Below are 23284 nucleotides of genomic sequence, written 5' to 3'. Positions count from 1 at the left end.
CACAATGCTGCTAGCACAGTGGCCCAAGGAGAACCAATGGAAGTAGCCCTGCATCATGTGATGGGCTTAATGGGACTCTGTGCCAGGACACAGAGAAGCAAGGAGAAAACACTTCTCTGCCTTCATCTGATGAAGTACTTCAACTTTGTGAGAATGTGATGGAGAGGAATAAACACACTCTTTAAACTCTTAGAACATTTTTCTCTCTGCATAGTCTGTTTCCTTCTGCTAAACTACTCATTCATATTGATAGGCTAATCCAGGAGGAGAAAGAATCAACAGAATTACGTGCTGAAGAAATTGAGAACAGAGTAGCCAGTGTGAGTCTAGAAGGCTTAAATCTGGCCAGAATGCATCCTGGTACATCTATTACAGCCTCCATCACAGCTTCTTCACTTGCAAGCTCTTCTCCTCCCAGTGGCCATTCAACTCCTAAACTCACTCCCCGTAGCCCAGCCAGGGAGATGGATCGGATGGGCATCATGACACTGGTAAAAAAGTGTACAAATACAGTTTTGTGCTCCTTGGTATTACAGTAACTAATGCTCCTTTTTAAAAAATCATTACTTTTTTCTTTTTCTCTTCATTTTTCTGTATACTAAGATAAGATATATAAGAGTGAAGAAGGTCTTATATGATACCCAGAGATTTTTGAAAGAAGGACCGTATGAAATGTAATTGTTATTAAAGCAAGTACCATTTTATGCTGCTTTGTGAAATGAAAATGAATTGCTATGTTTATTTTTCATAAAATGTTTTGACAATTCTCTTTTCATTTTGTTTTCCTTTTTGGTGACCAACTCCAGCCAAGTGATCTCAGGAAGCATCGGAGAAAGGTATAAATGCTACCCCTGCTCTTCCAAGTTTTCACCTGAAACATGACTTAGTTCAGCTTCTTGCACAGTCAGAATTTTTGAAAAACTTTTTCTAAATAATGTTAATAAACACATTCCTGCTGTTATAATTCTTCAAAACATTTATGACCAACTAAAAGCCAAGGCAAGACTTTTAACTCTTAAAATCATCCAGAAGAAATTATGTTATGTCGTTTTTTTATATTTGCTGCTAATACAGATAGGCTCATAGCCTTTCTTATTAGTATATACAGAAACAGAAACATTACTCTAGATTCTTACAAGCCTTGGTCATTCTTTACTTATTTATTTATTTAAAACTTTTGTATCCCAATCTTCTCTACCTCCGTAGAGGGACTCAGACCGGCCTAGAGGGACTATTTAGTAAAAGAATCTAAAGTCTTTACAAATATAGTAGAAGGTAAAGCTTTCCCCTGACATTGTCATGTCAGATTCTGGGGGTTGGTGCTTATCTCCATTTCTAAGCTGAAAAGCCGGCGTTGTCCATAGATGCCTCCAAGGTCATGTGGCTAACACAACTGCATGGAGTGCTGTTACCTTCCTGCCATTGTGGTACCCATTGATCTAACATTTGCATGTTTTTGAACTGCTAGGTTGGCAGAAGCTGGGACTAACAGTGGGAGCTCACCCTGCTTCCTGATTTTGAACTGTGAACCTTTCGTTCAGCAAGTTCAGCATCTCAGCGATTTAACTCGCGGTGCCAACTGGGGGTCCTTGTACAAGTATACACCACCAGAATCTATGGCAGCTACCTGGATATGTAGACACAACTGCTTTAAGATTAAGACTACTTTAAGATTTAGGATATGGCAAGAATTGGTGTGGGTGGTTCCAAAACATGGAGTAGGTGAGAGGGTATTTAACTACTGCGCCTATTCAGATTGAGCACCTTCATTCACATATAGATACTTGCTGTTTAAGCTACACACACACAAAACCAAGTTTACGAGGATGTGAGTAGTAATGCTAAATTATTAAAGAATTTTACACCACCTTAAATCCTAGGTTTTATTGGGCATAAACTGTCATTTGTAGCTGCCCACTTCTTCAGCGGTATGAGCCACATTGTTGTCCATGAAAGTTTATGCTAAAAAAATGTATAAAGTCCACAATTTTTTTCTTGCCTTTACTGCAACAGACTAACAGGGCAGCTTCTTCTGAAAATGCTTAATGGGATGTCAAGTTTGGTCTTCAACAATTATATGGTGGGATTGGAATTTTTCCATTGTAGGACCATGATTCTTTTCACATGTTCTCTGTCTTCAACGTCTTGATAGTAGAAGATTATTTACATGAAGTCTTATATTTGCTTTGGAGGTCTGATAAATTTATACTGTTCATATTACTTCCAAAACTATTTACAAAGTTAGTTGATAATCTGAATTTTATGGAAATTATTTCTCTGTAGATTGCAGTGGTTGATGAAGATGGACATGAAGACAAAGCCACAATAAAGTGTGAAACCTCCCCTCCTTCAACACCTAGAGCCATTAGAATGACTCATACTCTGCCTTCTTCATATCACAATGATGCCAGAAGGTAAGAAGCTTATTTTTGACATTGTATTTCACAATTTTCGTAAGCAGTAGGTTATATATATTTATTTTACTTCATTTTTGCCTGGCCTTTCTCACCCTGCAGGGGACTCAAGGCAGTTTACAAACTCCAGCAAAATTCAATGTCACATGGACATAACAATAAAACACACTCCATCAAAATATAAAAAGGTTAAAACATATCAATGATTAAAACACATAAACAATAAAACAGATTATAAACCACATAAAGTGTCAAGTCTTGATCTCATATTTATCTATAGTCATTTTCCAAAATCCATAGTTATTATTCCGGCTGTGTACAAAACCAGGTCTTAAGCTTTTTTCTAAAGACCAGTAGGGATGGGACCTGCTTGATGTCACTAGGGAGGGAGTTCCACAGTTGAGGGATCACCACTGAGAAAGCCCTGTCTTTCATCCCCACCAATCGCTCTTGTGAAAAGAGTGGGGCTGAGAGCAGGGCCTCCCCAGCCGATCTTAAAGCTCTTGTTGGTTCCTAAAGAGAGATGCGTTCAGAAAGGTAAGTTGGATCAGAGACCTTTAGGGCTTTATAGGCCAAATCCAGCACTTTGAATGGACACTTACAGATTAACTTCCACATGAACTTTACTGCATGCTAGTTAAGTCTGATTGCCTCAAGTTAAAAGTGAGCCACTTTTTAATCATAAGGGGTTGTTGGTTTTTCTCACTTAAGAGTAGCATCTGAAGGAGATATTGGAGCCAAGGAGTGTGAGAACGCAACTTGTGTTTTTGTGCAATAGTTGCTTTTATATTGTGAAACTTGTGCTTTTTATTAGTACTTAATCACCTGTTTGAAGTTGGGAGAATCATCACAGAGATTTTTGATGATGACTTGCAAGTATCAGGTATGTTGGGTTGATGCACACATCGCTTGAAGCAAATTTCTCTAGAACCATTCTAATTTCACAATTTTAAGGTACTGTAACATTTCAAAAATTATATTATATTACTTTGAAAAATATGCTTCAGCATATTACACATATTTAAACTCCATTCAATAGTAATTTTAAAGCTGCACGCATGCCATGCTATAAACACTACCAACTACAATTTCAGCTTGGGTAATACTAGGATCCAATTAATAGCACAGGGAACCCACCATATCCATAGATTCAACCATCCACCACTTTAAAAAAAACCCAAAAGGCAAAACTTGGGTTTGCCACTTTATCTAGGGGATATTATTTTACTACTCTATTTGTATTTTAATGTAGCTTGAGCATCTACCACTTTTGGTATCCATGGGGATCCTGAAACCAATAGGTACTACCAATATGCCATGAATGCCATTCATGATAAGCTCTGATAAGGAGCTTTCCAAGGGTAACTGTATGTTAACTTGTAACAATGTATACATTGTATCTGAACTGTGAGTTTATCTGTATACCTCATCACCTTGAATTCTAACCTGATTTGTATGTCTGGATTTTTTTTTTCATTTCAAGATATATTAAGGGAAACAATACACTTTTTGTTTTGTTTTGTTTTGTTTTGACTACCTTGCTATGTGAGTTCCTTTTATAAACATAAATGTAAATTCTAGCACTCACAATGATGACTAACATTACTTGAGATGCAAGGTATGGTGCATCTAAGGACGGTTCAGTAATAGAGTTTAATATTGGCGAACTTAAGTGTGTGTGATACAAGCTTTTGACCTTTGGCTTCTAATTAACTTTATGGAGATAACTGTGTAACAATGCAATGTTTGATACTACTATCAACCATTTTGAACACCATAGCCCTGGATTTTCAAAAATTTCAGGACTATGAACATATTTTTGGCTGAGATCATTCTTTTAGATATGGTTGTCACAGATTATAATTCAGATTGTGCAGAGTGAGCAGGTTTTTTTTTAGAGCTTGGCAAGAATTATTCCAAAGGCATTAATATTTTTTTCCAAGCTACTTCAATGTAGGACATAGATGTCACATTCAAGGTTGGTGGGAGGAAATAATCTTTCATTAAGTTTTCAATTCTGCTTCCATTCAAGATAAAAACGTCTCAGGTAAAACCAAAAGTCTTCCTTTTGTGGGGTTAAAACAATGCCTATTGCAAATCAAGTTTGTCTGGCTCTTATCAACCTATCTTTCTATCAGAAATTATTTTTGGAAGGCTTTGATTAATTATGTCTCCTTTCTGTCACTTTTTCTTGATTTGAATCATCATGATCAACATTTGTGGGGCATAAAATTAGCCATTGTCCTACTCTAAATATGCAAGAAAGAAGCTATCAGTAACATGATTAATGCTTTCAATTATGAAGACACTCTTATTAGATCACAGATAATTTATTTGCACAGCTGCCTAGGAAAGGATGAGACCTCATAAGGACAATAATGTATTATCTATTTTTGTGTGTATTTTGTAGTAGCTTGCCTGCATCCTTGGAGCCAGAAAGCATTGGGTTTGGCAGTATCAGTAGCAGCCAGGATTCCCTACACAAAGCTCCCAAGAAGAAAGGAATCAAGTCTTCAATAGGACGTTTGTTCGGTAAAAAAGAGAAGGCTCGACTTGGACAGCTCAGTAAGACATTAGTTGTACCAGGCTCCAGCCATTTATATATCTGTTTTCCAGCCATTTATATATCTTTTCCCCTTATTTTTATTATTTATTTTTGGTTGGTGGCTTGACTTCTTTTTAATTTTTGTTTTGCTCTTCCAAACATTCATTTCTCTTTTAACACAGTGGAAATATTTTCCACATGTCTGTTAACATAACTAGTTACTGACTGTCACAAAATTCAAATGAGGAAAAGGAGATTAGGCCAAGATACTTTAACTTGTAGCTAGCATCTTTTATGGAATATTTTACCTGCCCATGAATACTTAAACGTTACACAAATTAAAATTTTGGGTGGCAAATATATGAATCTGTCAACTGGTTTGAAAGGTCCCACATCAAACCATTACTTTATTTCTTCATCTTGTTTGACACTCAAGATCTTTAATATGCACTTGGGTAGCTAGAACATCAAAACATTGGTTCGTTTTTTTAAAAACTAACATGTCAGTAGCTTTTAATTCACAACTTATTTGGCAAAAAAAATTCTCTGTTTCATTTTACAATTGTCTTAGTATACAGTATATCTCTATTATTAATATACCGCTTAGTGTCTTCTGCCTTTAATTTATAGTGAAATATCATACTTCTCCCATAAAATGTTTGTTCACTACTACAGTAGACTTGTTGATCTTCAAAAATATTGATTCCTAAAAACTATTTATTCTAAATATATTTTGTACATAAGCAATTTCTAAAAATGGATTACTGTGAATATTTCATAACATTATGACATTTAAGCACAATGCCTGGCTTCCAATTAGAAAATATCAGTGAACAAAAAATAATATCGTAATAATAATATAATAACACTTTATTTATATTCCACCCTTCTTCCTGAGGGGACTCAGAGTGGATTACAGTATATAAGCTGTAAGCAACAGGCAAACTTTCAGTGCCTTATTACAATGACATACAATGAGACACAAACACAGAGACAGAGGCAAAGGCTTCTCCTTTCATTTCCAGTTCTGGAGGCAGTGCTCATCCCTGGCTCTGGGGGAGGTGCTCTTTCTCCATTTCCAAGCCAAGGAGCCTGCATTCATAGATACCTGGTCATGTGGCTGGCATGACTGCTTGGAGCATCTTTTTGCCTTTTCTGCTCTACTCACATTTGCATGTTTTCTAACAAGGGCTAACACCGGGAGCTCACCTCATCATGTGGATTTGAACTGACAACCTTCAAGTCAGCAGTTCAGCAGCACAAGGGTTTAACCCACTGTGCCACTGCGGCCACTAATATAGCTCTTATTTGACATGGGCAGCCAAAATATGTGGATGTTTTGACATTGTGGATAGTGTTGGAAAAAAAACTCTAGATAAAATTTGGAAAGACATATGCTGAATAACTGATTAGGAAGTGTTTCAGTAAAATGATGAATTTCTTCATCCTTCTTAGTTTAATCGAATGTGTAATAATAATAATAATAATAATAATAATAATAATGTGTACTTATGGAAAAAACATAAGCAATGTTATAAAGTTATTTGCAAAACATTTAGACTAGTAATAGTGCTACAGAAAGATGCACTTCATATTTTTATTTCTTTTTATATTTAATAGCAGTTGAAAAACTTTGAAGAGAGTAGCTATGTCAATTTTGCTCCAAAAATAGAACCCTGTGGCATCTTAAATACAAGTTTTATTCAGTTTTATGGCCTGCATCAGATGTTTGCCTCATTGATAGACAGTACCTATACATACGCCCAAAAGGGTGAAGAAGAATGCAAGGTTCCAGGAAGCAATTATTTTAATGGCAGCATGTTAACACTGGGGGGTGAGAAGGACATTCTAGCATGGATAAGCAGATTAAATAGATAAATGCTTTCTATGAGAGATAGCATTTAACTCCTCTGTTCCCTCTGACCCTACTAGGAGGTTAAATACAATATTTTTTACTTGCATTGGAGCCAGCGTGGTGCAATAACTGTTAAATGGCTGCTTTTAAGACCCTCACATTTCATTTCGGTTCTCCTAGAATCATAGAATCATAGAGTTGGAAGAGACCTCATGGGCCATCCAGTCCAACCTCCTGCCAAGAAGCAGGGAAATTGCATTCAAAGCACCCTCGACTGATGGCCATCCAGCCTCTGTTTAAAAGCTTCAAAAGAAGGAGCCTCCACCACACTCTGGGGCAGAGAGTTTCACTGCTGAACAGCTCTCACAGTCAGGAAGTTCTTCCTAATGTTTAGATGGAATCTCCTTTCTTGTAGTTTGAAGCCATTGTTCTGCATCCTAGTCTCCAGGGCAGCAGAAAACAAGCCAGCACCACATGCCCCCACACCCCAGTCTAGCATACCAACAGCATGAGAAAACTACAGATATAATCTATTTGTTTGAGTTTCCATGAGGCATGTGGTTGGCTGCTATTGGGATACTGAACAAGACTGGTCTTTCATTTGATCCCTTAGGGTACTCTTTTATGTTAAATATTTAAGTTCTTATGCATAGCCATCAAAATTAAGACTGAGCATCATTTGCTTTATTTTTATTTTCTTGTATCACAGCAAGCATTATTTTCCTTCTTTCTTGATCTTTGAATATGAAAAGTTATTTCAGCCAAAATATGCTAGTGTTCTTGGCCATGATCACTAGTAAAAGTGTTCTTTCCCAGAAGAGCATAAAGAGCTTAATAGAGCAAGATGCCTTCAATAGTCTCACTTTATATAGTCCTTCACTTTTACTCTAAAGGTGTTCCAAATGGATAGCTACTAGCTAGGGAAAACCCAGCTAGTATGTTAACAGAGAATAGCCCTGTGTTGGCATGCTTCTTTTCTTTCATGCAGAATGACTTACAATAAGGCTGAAAGTAAATTTTCTCTGTGCATCATTTAACACAACAATGGGATTCTTTTATCATGCTCTCTCTGTTCTTTTTCCCCTTTTTCCATCCTTTGAACTTACTATTCTTTTGTTCTCCCATCTGAGCTTCTCTTTTACAGTCTTCCAGCATGCTTTTGAAAATTACTTTCTTGCCTCCCTTGCATTGTTTCATTTGTAATGTTCGTCGTTGAACAGAATATTACATATGTGAGCAACTTATATTGTGATTTTTTTCAAATAAAAATGTAACATTATAGCTAATTTCTAATGCTTCAGATTCACAGATGTTTAAATATGATGCATTACTATAGCACAATACATGTTCTAAATGTATATGGTCACTTCATGATTCAGGTGGAAATGTGATGATTCCTAAATGGACTACAAGCCAGTGTCTGATCTGCTTAATTTTGTATATTCAGTCTTTATTATAATGATATAGCAAATATCTTCTTCATGGCTGAAAGCCATGTTATAAAAGGCTAGCATTTTTTTTCCTGAGCATTAAAGTTGTTTGAGAGGGCAACCACTGTGTTTTGTGTGTATAACCATATCACCTCTGGTTCTTTTAATTCTTTTTTTTTCATTGTTTCAAGAATGATGAGGTTGTGGAGGCAATACATATCCATGCTGTTTGTTAGATTGTATCCACTGCTTCAAAAAATAGTTTGTTTTACTGATGTGTTGTTGGGCTTGGCCTCATGTAAGCCGCCCCGAGTCCCATTGGGGAGATGGTGGCGGGGTATAAATAAAGTATTATTATTATTATTATTATTATTATTATTATTATTTGTCAAACTTTTTTTTGTCATGTCAGGAGCATCCTGTTGTGAGAGAATTGGCCGTCTGCGAGGACGTTGCCCAGGGGACGCCTGGATGATTTTTGATGTTTTATCATCCTTGTGGGAGGCTTCTCACATGTCCCCGCCTGAGGAGCTGGAGCTGATAGAGGGAGCTCAACCGCCTCTCCCTGGATTTGAACCTGTGACCTGTCGGTCTTCAGTCCTGCCAGCCCAGGGCTTTAACCCACTGCGCCTCCGGGGACTCCATTTGTCAAACTATGACTCCCTGAATCCTCTTGTTGGATGGGGCTTTCATGGGGTTGTAGTGTGAAAAATTAATTTTCCTAGCTTTGGTTTTACAGCGGTATGAGCAGAAGACACAATTGGGTTTTCTTAGGTCACTCCATTTCCTTGAGCTATTCCTTACTCTTATAGCAGTGTCAGTACAACACTCTCTAGCGAATATTTTCCTGAAGGCACAGGATGTTTTATGAGGAAGCATAGTGTGAGAAAGCCCCATTGCATGACTGACATTCTCCTCATATAACTTTTGAATGCAACACATTGTTTATTTCCATTTTGCTAGTGGCTGCTCTAGGAATAGATCTAGCCAATTTCACACTTTCTCTAAAGTATCAAGAAATATAAATTTCCCACACACGGGGACATCAGTTTTCATGAAACCGTTGCTATCTATCAGGATAATATGTACTTCCATATAACTTGAAAGGGTCAGTAACTTTTATGGTAGTCTTTAAAGAGCAAGGAAAAACCTTGATGAAAGCACTTTTTTGCATGCTTCCGAAGATTAGTTTTACTAAGTACTAAGCAGAACTTTTAAATCACTGTAGGACTTTCTTTTCAGAAAGCCAACTTGTCTGTAAGTGGAATGCTGTGTTCCTCAATATTGACTCAGACAATTAGAAAGCACCTTCCCTTTGTATCCTATTCTCTTAAGAAAATATGCTGAATGAAATGTTTCCTTTGATGCTGTAAGGATTGTTGTGAGACACCTATATAGTATGATTTTAAAAGGCAGTGAAATAATCCTGCAAAAGGTTTATTTGCAGATCTGTCCGTCCTACTACAATCAGAAAACTAACTGCAAAGTCCACAACTATGTGTGTGTTTCAGGAAGCAAATCTGAAGATTTTACAAACAATATGGTAAATGAATAGAATTATTTCCATTGAAAATAATGACAAGGGAGAAAAATCTCTTTGCTGTTTTAACACAGGAGGTTACATAGAAACAGAAGCTGCAGCACAGGAATCTCTGGGATTAGGCAAACTTGGAACACAGGCAGAGAAAGACCGAAGACTAAAGAAAAAGTAGGTTGTTTGGTCACATTCATATCATGCCCTATTTTGTTAGGACATTCATTTGGTCTTGGGTTTTGCATTTACTTGATATACCCAGTAGCTGTTTCTCTCTTTTAACATATATTTGATTTACAAAGTGATTTTACATTTTATACACATATAATTTAGCATAACTGGTAAAATGGCATAAATATGAGACTAAAGAACAAATACATATTTGCTTGCAAAAAAAAGTATTAGTGTCAGCTGCATTTTTAAAACCTAATCACAATGAAGCATTGTTGCCACTTTTAGTGCTTACAGTAAATGAAACAGGAGGGAAGGCTGTTTGTGTTTAGTGGCGTATTATAAATTGCAGATGTTCCCCATTGGCACCATTTACTCTGTTTTCTTTTCAGTCAGCCATAAAGGTGACAAGCTGGAGTTCTGTGTATATGAATTATAGGATAATTATATTATTTCTCCCACTGCGTATACTTAGAAACCAAATTCAGCAGCTGCTCTCATTCAGGGCACATAGCCTATGATAAAATATAAGTATTTGTACTTCCTATTCTAAGTCATGCTCATAGAAAAAATACTTTTTTAAAAAAATGCAGAGATGCATATATTTAATAAACAAAGGGCAGCTATACTGGATGATGTTTTAAAAGTCTTCTTTGTGTTTTATTGGTATATTTTGAAGATTTCCCTTGAAAGTGTTTTCACGTACTTTCCTTCTCCTAATTCTTTTCATTGTTTGGTGCTATCTGGAATGTCTCCTGCTTGATACTGTCAGCTTCTCCATAGGTGTGTTCCAACATTTGGCCATTTTCTTTTCGTAGTGTATGTATGAGCCTTGATGTTCTGTACCATGTGTGCCTGCAAGAAACTGTATTTTCACTGTTCATTGTTCAGCTTGTAAAATTCCTGAAGTAGCAGTTCTAATCTACAAAGCAATTGGTTGGCTTCCTTTTCACTGAGTAGACTTAAATTGGCAGCTAGTTTGTGAATTGAGCTAGAACTATATAAAAGTCACCAGAGAAACAGATCACAATTGTATCATGCTGCCAAGACTTTATCCAATTATCATGAATATTGTATTTATTCATATCCCATCTGTTTCCAGCCCAGACTCAGGTGGCCCTTCACTTTTCTCATGTTCAGTCCATGAGAATTCACTGATTCATACCATACAAAACAAAATTTATAGTGCCTCAATGATGAGCTCTTATGATCCTTTTGACAACAAAGATGTCAGAAAAATGCTTAAAGTGTCTTCTCTCTATTATTTATTTATCTACACATTTTAAATAGTTACTGTATGCCCTGCTCTATATCATGGGATGGGGGAGACATAAAATGAATTACAAAATTGAAAATATAAATCTATAAAATAATTTAAGCCAAATAAAACATATTTAATGAGTTAATACATTAAAATGGCTCACAGTGCCAAAGTTCTTTAAATGCATATATAGTAGAGTCTCGCTTACCCAACCTTCGCTCACCCAACGTTCTGTATTATCCAACGCAGTCTGCCTCTCGCTTGGATCCACAGCTGATAGTTTGGTGCTAAATTTGTAAATACAGTAATTACTTCATAATGTTACCATGTATTGAACTGCATTTTCTGTCGGTTTGTTGTGAAACATGATGTTTTGGTGCTTAATTTGTAAAATCATAACATAATTTGATATTTAATAGACTTTTCCTTAATCCCTCCTTATTATCCAACATTTTCACTTATCCAACATTCTACCAGCCTGTTTATATTGGATAAGGGAGACTCAACTGTACATTTTAATTTTAGAGGAAATACATTAGACTCCAAAGGTTTTAATAAGAGGCTTAAATCGCCTTTAATGGTATCCTGCAAACACTAGGGAGCATTTTCTTGGACTGAATATGAAGGTAGATAGATACACATACATTTACTTGAACCGTTCATAATACTTTTGATAATACAATGGTCTCCTTATACAGTTTCTAGGATGACAAAGCACATTAAAAGAGAATTGCAAGCATCCCAGAAGGTCTTCTCAGTGGTCAGCTAGTGGCTTTTCAGCAGAAATTATGATTCCAATCTTCCTTCATTTTTTTACAGAAACTCGACACCTGAACACCCCCAGCTTTGAAAATAGCACACATTATAATGCAATGTGTTATATCACTAGATCCTCTTCTTTCTCAAATAAAAAGACCTCCAGATGTTCCTCTCCCCTCAGTAAGAATGAAAATAGGGATTTCCTACATTAATCATTCTAAGCTGCCCTTTAAACCTGATCTTCCTTTTTCATCTTTCTTAAACCTCTTCTTTCTTATAATCAAAGTCTAAGCTGCAAAGAAGATGTGCGGCTTCTTAGAAAGACTACAAAAACTCCAGGATATGCCCTGAAAATACTGGTAATGGTGAAATCTTGAATTCACACAATTGTAGAACATTTCACTGGAAAGTATCTTCAACTTGGCTAAGAGCTGTATCTAATGGTTCCACGTTCAAAGAAGTCACGTCTTGAGAAATTTAAAACTGAAGGAAGTTTTGTCTCATGAGACCCACTTTTAACAATCCACACTTCATTCTAGATTAAAATATAACACATTTGGAGATAAAAAGGAAAGGCATGGCGAGGAGAATTCATCTAGCACTACCTTGAATCAGTTTGATAATTAATCAGCCCTTCTTCTAACTCAGTCTTTTTCATTTTTATGTTGAAGTCAAGTGGCATGGCTTTGAAGACTTTTATAAGAGAGAAATGTTAACTTTGGTTTGATAAATATATCCTGTATGGCACCTTCGATGCTTGTTTCTGCAGACAGTGTGGTCTTTCCAATAGGAGGTTAGTTGTCGTGAAAATACATTTGCTGTGATGCAGGTATAGACAATGTGTGTATTTTTAGGCATTTGCTGGATTTCTTTTAGCTTCTAGTTAGCATTTGAAACAGAAGACTAAATACTATAAAGATTCGCCTACTGTTTACCATAAGTATGGCAGAACCCTTCAGGAAAATTTTGCTTACTGTTCCTTACTGGAAGGAACCATGGGAATTACATGACACTTGGAAAAAAACGGAAATGTTGAAGTTAGAGAGGCAGGTTATTGGCTTCTGTTTATCCTGGTGTAGATTTGACATTGTGTCCTTACATTTTTCCATCCCCAGCTATTCAGCTCATAATTTTATGTGCCACCTAGGACTTCTTGCAAAAACAAAAAAAGATTCCCAGTCATGTGCTAGAGATGTCAGTTTTAGTGACAGTCTATCTATTTTAACTAAAGTATAAATTTACTGTTGAATGATAAATACCTATATGAATGAGTACAAGTAGAAAAATACCTTGCTTGGCAGTGCAGGAAGTATATGAGGTTCTCAGTTTAGCATGCTCTGATTGTATTTCAGTCCCAACAAGGGTTGGCTTGATGCGCCTTCCTCTTGACACATTTCTCCCTTTTGCCCTCCAATTGTGCCTCTTTAAAAATCCACAGCACTGTTAGTAACAGCTGACCTCTAGTTAGAACGCTCGAGGGCCAGGGCTTCTGTCTGTGATAACTGGATATTGAAAAAATTGGCTTGTTGTGGAAACAAGCATGGGTGATAAAGCTTCAGTTGAGACATTCCTTTCACCAAAATAACTTTCAGGAGTGAATTTCCCTTCTGAGGGGCAGATTCCTCTCACTTTCTGTTGTTCTTAACTATGACTCATTTGTAAGTTGGATGTTTGTAACTCAGGACTGCCTGTGTATTAAAGAATGTATGGATTAAATCTATTGGTCCTTCCTTTTGATGCTCAGTTTATTTATCCGTTCTTCTGGAAGAACCTACATATGTGGACACAGATTCTTGGTACTTTGCATTTTTGCAAGCTAAATATCCTGTATGGGCCAGTTTGTAGAAACAAGAAGATTAGATTGAATGCATAAATAGGGGGCAGATTTGCAGGGATCCATGTGAAACCAGTGAACCTTCCATCATTTCTTTGTTCTTTCATTGTCATCTGCATGGAGTTCTGCTTTTAAGGCCAAGGCAAATGGACTTTTACTAGATATTACTCTGAGGATTAAAGTATTAAGACTGAAAGTTTTTTCTAGGGTATTGGTGACCTAAAGGCACCAGGTGCTATAACTGTATAGTAGACCAGAGTAATATCATGCCTTTGGGACTTGTTTCTCTTTAAGAAGGATATAATTTTCCTGAAGCATTTATGTCAAGTTGTATTGCTTCTGTGGAAACATAACTGAATAATGCTTTTGTGTATGCTCACTCAAATGTAGAGAATGCAAATAATATATTCAGCTGCTATTTAAATATGGACACATTTACAGTTTCAGTGGTTTCATGGTTTATAAATTAAACACATTTATAGCTGATTTTACAAGTCTTGTTAGATTCATGTCTAGTTGCCAAGGTTGGCATAGGTTTGACTTTCAAAAATACAGTTAAAAGCAAGTGATTTCAAACTAGATCATTTATATTTCATCATGAAATTATTCTGGTGATCATACTATACCCACGTAAGTACAGAGCTTCCGTAGTCACAGCTAGTTGTTAAAGTTTATGCAGAGTGTTTTACAAAATTATGAATTTTTAATGGAGAAATATATTGTTCAAATCTAGCAAATACTAGTTTAATTTGGATAATTGTTTAATTTCATCAGACCTTGGCTTGTGATACACAAATGCCATACTTTGTAACAGGAGCTATCTTCAGTCATCATAATTTAAAGCATTTAATTTGCCTATTATTGTAGAGTACCGTTGACTTTTTCTCTCCATCTCCAGGATAGTGAATATTGATTTTACTTTATTTTCCTGATACGATTTCACATTCCTTAGCTCACCTACATAGCTATCATGGCATATTCAAGTTGGCATTGGGCCAGAAAGACATCAGGAATATTTCCACAATCCAATTTTATCTCTGAAAGAATTCAGCATGTATGCTGCTATTTCCAATAATTCCATAGATTTTCAGTTCTGGAAAAATGGAATGAAAATTAAATCTTCTGAACTTCTTCAGCCATCATGCCACATTAACAAATTCTAAGCTCATAGAGCAATGATATCAGCCGTTATGAGGACCAAAGTCCTTCTGTGAGTCAGCTGTGGTGTCCTGAACTTGTTCTGTCATTTACTGTAAGTGGCCTAAGGATTGAAACAAATTTAATCTGATATTTCATCATCAGTTCCTAAAGACTGGTTATCCCACAAATTAGCAACATCATATGTATGAAGTATTTCATCCCTTGCAAATTTATCATACTGACAGTAACCAATTGTTTTTGTGAACATCGTTAACTAATTCTGAAACAGTTTGCATCTAATCTAGTGCTGACATGGTATCATTGGTGTGTTGACACAGTGTAGTTACTGGAGGGGAGAACTGACAGCTCTAATGCTTGGCTTGGCTTTGCTGAATATAAAATGCAATGTTAAAGTACAAAATCTCCCTAATTTGGCATGCCTGTTTTCAAATAGTTTGCCATATGGTTCCAAATAAGGTCTAATTTTGTGTCTCCAGGCAGTCATTTTGTGCTTCCTTCCACATAGAGAAACTTATAATACATGACAGGTGGAATGGGACTTTCTAGTCACATGAAGAGTTGTCACTAAGCTATAAAAAGAGGTTATGACAGTTCTATGCTATCATGTAATTCTACTTGGAGGATGAAGAACTGGACAAAAGACTTCAAAAGTCTTTATCTAGATCTTCCCTATGTAATTCTCAAAATCTCAGTATGACCATGCTGACTGTAAGGATTTTAGGAGCTACATGGTCCAAGAATCTTTTCCTAAGTCTGCTCTTCTCCACCTGCAAGACAAAAAATAACATTTTTGTGGAAGATTCTCTAAAGTAGCATTTATGCACAACATATATATGCTTCATTTTAAATGCTGATGCATGGAGAACTCAACCTCTCTGCCTTTTGTGGAATCTTTCAGAAAATGTGGAAATATATATAGAAATGCTTTTTCATTTAGTTTGAAAGACCTTTACCCTCTGTCTCCACAAAACGAGATTTGATTTCTCTATATACTCAAGTCATAAAGATTGTTAAAGTTATATTAAAGTCTCAGTTTACTTGGGTGACCTATTCTTCAATAATGCTCTTTTTCTTATAAGGCATGTCCTTTGATGTGGATTTCTCTTGAATTTTTGGTGCATTCCCTAGATAAGCCAGACATGTTCTATTTTAAGATTTCTCACCCTTGGCTTTTCTCTGATACCTTATTTTTCCATGCATTTTCGTGGGGAAGGTCCATAGCTTTCATTTGCAAAGGCCCGCCTTGCAAATGCACTAAGAACTATTGCTTTAGAACCAGAGTGCCAGAGAGTTACACAAGGAAAGCTTTATTTGCACTGCTGCTGCTGCAGTGAATTGCAGAAAATCTGGCATAAATAGCAGAAAGAAAGAGCCACTAACTTTTTCTCATGTATCTATAACTATTCATGGTCTCACAGCCATACTAAAAGAAAGAAAACTTTGATGTATCCATATGTCTCCCAGATTGGTTGGCAATTTTTCATATCTACTTCATGTGTTTGCAAGCAGTGATGGTCTCTGTTCAGCATTGGTATTTAGTTCTTTTCCATGTGATCAGTCAATATGGATTTCCACTGGTAGAAGTGATAGATGACAAAGAGCTGAGATAAGCTTTTGTGTCACCTATATACTCTGACTACAGTTTTGCTTAATACTAATTGAAAGTGAAACCATGGTTCATGCCTGTGTAAATGGTGTTTCAAAGAGGTTTTATATCTTGTTTAGTTGATAAGTAGCAACTTGTCATTTTCTGCATAAGCAGTTCTGTGACCAAGGTGTGGTGTGTTGTCTCTTACCTTAAAGGAGCAAGCATGTAAACTTAGTTTAAAAACAATGCTGAGACAAATAAAATGGGAAGTAGTAAAAGGATCAAATTTAATGCAGAGTAACAATGCTGTCATGCGTGTCAAAATTCAGTTAATCCTGATTGTTTTAAACTAACCATTTACACCAAAATAGAGAATTCAATGGATTTTTGTGGAGAATCCAAATGAAGCGATTTCTGGTTCAGTGTATTCACATTTCTGTGTCAGCTTCCTATCTCATTACAGAGTTCATTTGTGGCATTTTTGAAGAGTTTTGAAGACATTATACAACCAGTTTGGCAAAGTTCTTTGAAAGTTCACTTTTGTTTTGAGGCATCTGGGAAGTAATGTTCCCTTAAATGTTCTCTATTTTCCTTTCTTCTGAAGTGACTTTTACTTCTCAGCTTTTGTTACCTCAATTTGTCTAATGGCATTCCTGACCTGAAACTAAATTGAAGCTCTGTAGTGGGGCTCAAATCCCTTGTTTTCTCTTTACAAGGCTCTACTGTAGTGCGCCTTGATACAACAGTGAGTCTTGATAACAACAACTGGGATTCAAGATGGCTTACAGAGATAAAAATAAAACACAAATAAAATCATAAGTTTTAAAACATTAAGAAGTTGTTTTTAAAACATAACTAATTCAGCTACAAAATTAAAAAAATTAAAACAAACTCGTTAAAATGATAAAAGTCAGTTCCTAAATTCCTTTTCAATGGAGGACATTGGAAGGAAAGCCATCCAAATTTCCCTAGCGAGAGAGTTCCAAACCTGGGTGCAATAAAAGGCTTCCTCCTGTGTCCCATACATTTCTCTGAAGGTGGCTCCACTGAGAAAATTCCTACCAACTTTCTTTGCTTTTATCATTGAGTTCATCTGAATTAAGAAAACAAAATATAGAATTCGTAAAAGTTATTCAGGCATCTGCTTTTGAATTATATTTTGCAATAATCAAATAACCAGGGAATAAATGTGCATGCATGTATGCATGCTTAAAATGGCTGAGATTTGAGATGGGTTCTGTATTATTTGCATGTGTTTTTATATTAATTATTGATGCTGTTGTTCTTGTTTCCTTGGAGATACATATGTAATTTAAGCCTAGTTTGAATGTTACATTCATCTTGTGGTACAAAGTTGTCATGTGATGCATTTGCTATTTCTATTATTATCATTGTGAATGCTTTTTCAACTCATGAAATCTCTAATGGCTTAGCATGCTAATTTATGATAAACATAAATTTGAACTTTTGATGACATTGCTTCTCCACCACAGCAATTTGTCTACAAGAGTCATTTGTTCCTTTTATAGTAGCTGAATAGAGGAGGGAATTTTTCATATGGTTTAAGTGTTAATTTGTTTTGGAAATTGTGTCGATGAAGCATTCAATTTTTTGGAAAGTAACTAAAAGAATATTATGTACATTACATTTCAAAGCAGCAGTGTAGACTATGAAATACTTTTTGTGAATTATGAGTGTTGCTAACTACTTGTGAGTGGGAAAGGAAGGATAATGACAGCTAATAACTTTCCATGTTTTAGAAAGAGTTCAGCCTACATTTTATAAGGGGTAGGCATTACAGCAACCATTTCTGTTTTAATGCCTCCTGTGCTTGAGTCCCCTTAGGGAGATAGGGCAGAATATAGATAAAGATTATTATTATTATTATTATGAAATATGTGATTATTATTACTATTAAATATGTGATTGTATGAAGCAGTCTAAATGTAAGGGGCGATGCATTTTTCCTAAACTCTATCATACTTTTTTATATTTTAGTTGAGTGTTTACTTATAGTGGTTTGTCTTTTTCATAGTTGTTTAAAAAATACAGTTGTCATATATAAAGTATTGGTTTTAATGAGTCTAGCAATTAAGTACATTTTTAAAAAAAATTAAATTGAATCAGTAGCAATAACCTATGAATAATTACTAACCACATACATTTTCTCTTTGTCTTATATGAAATAATCCATTACAATAGCCAATAAACTGGTACATTTTTATTTAACTCATTTAAATACTTAATTATTTGTTGATTTTTCATTATTTTTATTGGCCACTGCCTGTTATGACTTGAAATTTCTGTTTGCTTCGCATTTGCATAAAGACTCTTAAGAAATGTTAAGAGCTTTCCTGCTTTGACACACTAAACCCTCTCTAGTAAACTTATTAGAAGATAGTGCAGCTCTCATAACAACGCACTTCCATCTTACCTCCCAGGGAAAACAATTTCATTATCTTAGTGCCTCTCTATAATATATAGAATTAAACTGATATAACCTTTCATACCTTTAATCAGAATTCCATGAGAACTGTTACAGGGGACTTGAGTTCTCTATAAGTCCCAGGATTTCATAAGATGGAAATACAACAATTAAAGTAGCATAAAACTTCCATAACTTCTATAACTCTGGAGTGTAAGCACACTCTTAATGAAGCTAGGGGGCACTATAAAGTGCTATGAGATGGGGTAAACATGAATCCAGTTTGTACTCAAGTAATTGTTGCCAATGCAAGATCAGAGCTTTGTTCCTTAGCTAAAAGGAAAATGTCGGTCGCTTGCACATCTTTTAAGAACAAACAATGGTGGCTCAATCTTTTCACAAGATAAAGTTCCATTAGAGTAGTCTGGCCCAGATGACTTAAATAACCAAAAAAACATCAAATCCACTCTTCTCTTGGAAGCTAAGCAAGGCCAGCCCTGGCTAGTACTTGGATGGCAAATTGCCAGTGAATACCAGGTTCTGTGGCCTATTTTTCAGAGGAGTATTCCTTGTGTAAAACAATCCTATGAAATTCATGGGGCTTGCCTTAAGTTGACAGGTGACTTGAAGGCACACCATAGTATCCTCCGAACAAGCAGAGTTACCATAATCTCCTAGCCACCACTTATAAAGGCATCATATTGGTGAAGGCTGCATTTGAGTAATCCCTATGACCTGCTAAAAGGAACCTATGAACAACAGTAGCATATCAGAGGTTTAGCTAATTTCACAATATCACTCTATCTCAGTGTGCAGCCAAGAGCTCCTAAGAAGGAAGAACAGAGATATCTGCCCTCAGTCATGATAGTTCAGTGCTATGAAGGTGTTTTTATAAATGTAGACAACTGAAGTAAGGAAGGCTCAAGGACTAGCTTTCCACCACTAAGTCCATATGTCTTGAAGGAAAATATCAGCCCAAAGAAATGAAAACAAAGTAGCTTCCAGTTTCTTCTCTTTCTCTTCCTTTGTACTTGGACAACTTTTGAGAAAGTTAAGGCAGACTGACCACCAAACACATGAATTCACCACTCCTGGAAGCATTTAGAGATAGCAAAACAGCTTTCTTTAGCATAAAACAAATAGGCAGAGTTAGAGGAGGCTTTAAAGAGTAGCAGTGAGTTGCAAGAAAGGCCTTGGCAGGTTCAGGCTACACCTTGCCCATCTCATTATTCTGTTGCCCTATTTATTGTCCCTGAATGTTGAAATGTGTAAAGTGTCTGTTATGATCCAATACTCAGTTAATAACCATCCCCACATCTCTAAATAACAGTTTGTTCAGACCTTTCCTTCATATGCAGTGAGTCCTTCACATTGAAGACCATCAAATTTGACCTAGGACCAAACTTGGTCTGAACTGATATGGCTAATTTTAAAAGAATAGTTTGCATTGAAGGTGGAGAGGATTCTGATATGTGGAAGTCTAAGATTTAACTTTTTGCTGCACCATGGCACTGATTGGATTTCTCTAGATGTTGATATTCACAATTGTATCAGAAAAGTGTGCTGCTGGTAGCTAATGCTGGAAATGTGCACTAGAAAGTTGCTCTTGGCCATGTATATTATGTTTTCCAGATTACTGTGAATATTTCATGGCTTCTACACCAGTTAAATCACTATTCCTGAAGAAGTACTGGGTAGATTTTAAAAAAATAGAAAACGATTGAATACCTGGGATGACTTCAAGAGGATATGAAAAAATTTAAAATAGGAAATAGCCCCATTGCTATTTTTTTTAACATAATCTTTTAGAGAGCTGGTGTGGCAATTAGTAATGAAGATAGTGAGAATATGTTGTCTTATATGTTGCCTGATATTTGTTGTGTTGTAATTGTAACCCTTTGTGCCTTCAACATTCAGTGTGCAGTTTTTGGTTCAAGATCAGACCTGAATAATTCACACTGTCAAGGACATACATTTAATGAGACATCAGTGCTGTGCAAAAGGGGTTATAGCAGTGGTTCTCAACCTGTTGATCCTCAGGTGTTTTGCCCTACAACTCCCAGAAATCCCAGCCTGTTTACCAGCTGATTTCTGGGAGTTGAAGGCCAAAACATCTGGGGACCTATAGGTTGAGAACCACTGGGTTATAGATTTGGTTTGTCCAGAGAGAGAGAGAGAAAGAGAGAGAGAGTTTGATTTTTGTGGAAGAATAAAATACATGCTGTGCTGCTTCTTTAATTTTTTACTCTATCATATGATTTCTTTTATGAATTAACATATATTCATTAATATTTGTGTGCTTTTCTTTTCCATTCATCTCTCTTCATCTCATGAAAAGCACATCTGGGTAAGTTAAACCATAATGGTTGCTGATCATACCCATTTTCAGCACCATGTTTGGATTTCTTATTTATTTTCTCCTCTTTATTTTTATTTATATATAACCACTTTGATTTGCAGATCTGTGCTGAAAATTGAACCAAAACTGGACTTTACATTATTCTGAATTTGACAAACATTTTGTTTATTCTTAGCCTACGGGTATACTAATATTTTTTTAATGAAGTGAGTGAAACTCTCGATCTACAGAAATAAATTACAAAAAACCTTGTGCCTTTGTAGTATGATCTAGTGTTCCACTCATTCATTCATTCACTTGTTCTATATGAACCATATATATAGAACAGGGTTTTGTATTGATTTTTCCACTTTTAGTTACATTTCTTACCGATTCACTTAAGTTGCAAATTTACAAATATATTTTATTGCTCTTCTGTGTTTTGCTAAAATGATTCAGGCTGCAATCCTGTACCAGTTTACATGGGAATAAATCTTACTGAAATAAAATGGATTTATTTCTCATTAAATGTTTATAGTATTGTTGTGTCAAATAAAATATAGCAGGAAAATGTTTCCTTGTGATCCCTCACACAAACACTTTCAAGTAAAGAATTTTTAAATATAAATCTATCAACTTTAGCACCTTCATAATTAAAAAGGGAGAATTTTGAGAAGCCTTTTTCTTAGGCATGGGAACTTTGGATTTTATGTTAGAATGTTTAACTAAAAAGCTACCATCACTTATGGACTTAATACAGCTTAATATACCAGAAAATTCCAGGGGGGTCTGTGATTGTATCTAGGAAACTTTTCGTGAATTGTGGGCCTATGTGTTATGCAGATTGGTTGATTTATTGCCATGATGGTAGCATATTTTTAACACTACTCATTTCCTTTTATAATTTAAGGTTATGTTTCCTATTTCTAGTGGCTGCTCAGCATTCCAAATGCTGTTTCCATTGACTTAATATAAGCTTTTAGTGCAGTGGTTCTCAACCTGTGGGTCCCCAGGCGTTTTGGCCAACAACTCCCAGAAATCAGTCAGTTTACCAGTTGTTAGGATTTCTGGGTGTTGAAGGCCAAAACATCTGGGGACCCACAGGTTGAAATCCACTGTTTTAGTGAAAGCATTAATGTTCACCACCTGGAAGCCCATGCTCTTTAACAAGCGCATTCAGACATTATTTAAGCAAGCTGTGAGTAAACATCCCCAGTTTTGCAATTTAAAAAGGTTTAAATTTATTTTTTGGGCAATGTCTTTACTTTGCCATAAAATAATGCAGAAAAAATATATTGAGCAACTGAAGAATTACTCTTGTTCTATAATTCACAATCCTTCTGGTAGAAAAAGAATAAAAATAAATGAAAACACTAGTTTTTGTCAATTCAAAGTTTTAGGTCAATTCAGTGGGGACCTTAAACTGGATTACATCCTTCTTTTGATTTCATATTTAAAAGTATAATTAATTAGCTCTTTGTGCAATTGACTAATTTGATTGGGAATTACACCCACTTGTTACACCCTCATCAGACTTGCTGCCTGAATTGCCACGCATCATGGTGAATCTGGTGGTGCCTGGTGGGGGGAACCCATCGCCCCACGACCCACATTGTCCAGCTTCCCCCCAACTTCATTCCATGGGGGGAAGAATCCACTGCCCAGATCCCCCCCCCCCCAATTGACTCCTGTTGAGCATGGGAAGCTTCCTGTGTTGCTGCCATGGCAGCATGCACCCGTTCCTCAATAGTTTTATGATGGAGCCCTGCAGAAAGTAGTTTTACATCATGCGATGGGAGCTGGTGGGTTCTTTTAAAAAACTATTGAGAAACCAGCGCATGTAAATTAAATTTATACAGGTCCTTGGCTGTCCTTCATCTGTCATTGAAAAGATTTAGATCAACTATGAAACAGTAGTAGTCTTAAAGCACAGCCATGTTATCTTTTTGGCTAACTCACTCAACCATGA

General features: G+C 36.0%; 1 protein-coding gene across 10 annotated transcripts in view; it reads left to right on the top strand.

The window, feature by feature from the left end:
• PPFIA2 (PTPRF interacting protein alpha 2) overlaps window positions 1–23284 on the top strand; it is a 285512-nt gene that overhangs the window by 234722 nt on the left and 27506 nt on the right. For 5 of the 10 annotated variants that reach the window (XM_060777385.2, XM_060777380.2, XM_067469118.1 and 2 more), the window contains 6 exons: window positions 254–491; window positions 807–836; window positions 2284–2414; window positions 4825–4979; window positions 9859–9952; window positions 21316–21324. In XM_060777385.2, coding sequence (XP_060633368.1) covers window positions 254–491; window positions 807–836; window positions 2284–2414; window positions 4825–4979; window positions 9859–9952; window positions 21316–21324 — 657 coding nt within the window. The remainder of the gene's footprint in view (window positions 1–253; window positions 492–806; window positions 837–2283; window positions 2415–4824; window positions 4980–9858; window positions 9953–21315; window positions 21325–23284) is intronic. The other 5 variants (XM_060777389.2, XM_060777383.2, XM_060777382.2 and 2 more) reach the window with 3 other exon arrangements.

This window comes from Anolis sagrei, chromosome 5, assembly GCF_037176765.1.
Source record: "Anolis sagrei isolate rAnoSag1 chromosome 5, rAnoSag1.mat, whole genome shotgun sequence".
Classification (NCBI taxonomy): domain Eukaryota; kingdom Metazoa; phylum Chordata; class Lepidosauria; order Squamata; family Dactyloidae; genus Anolis; species Anolis sagrei.
This window is presented reverse-complemented; position numbering and strand designations above follow the sequence as displayed.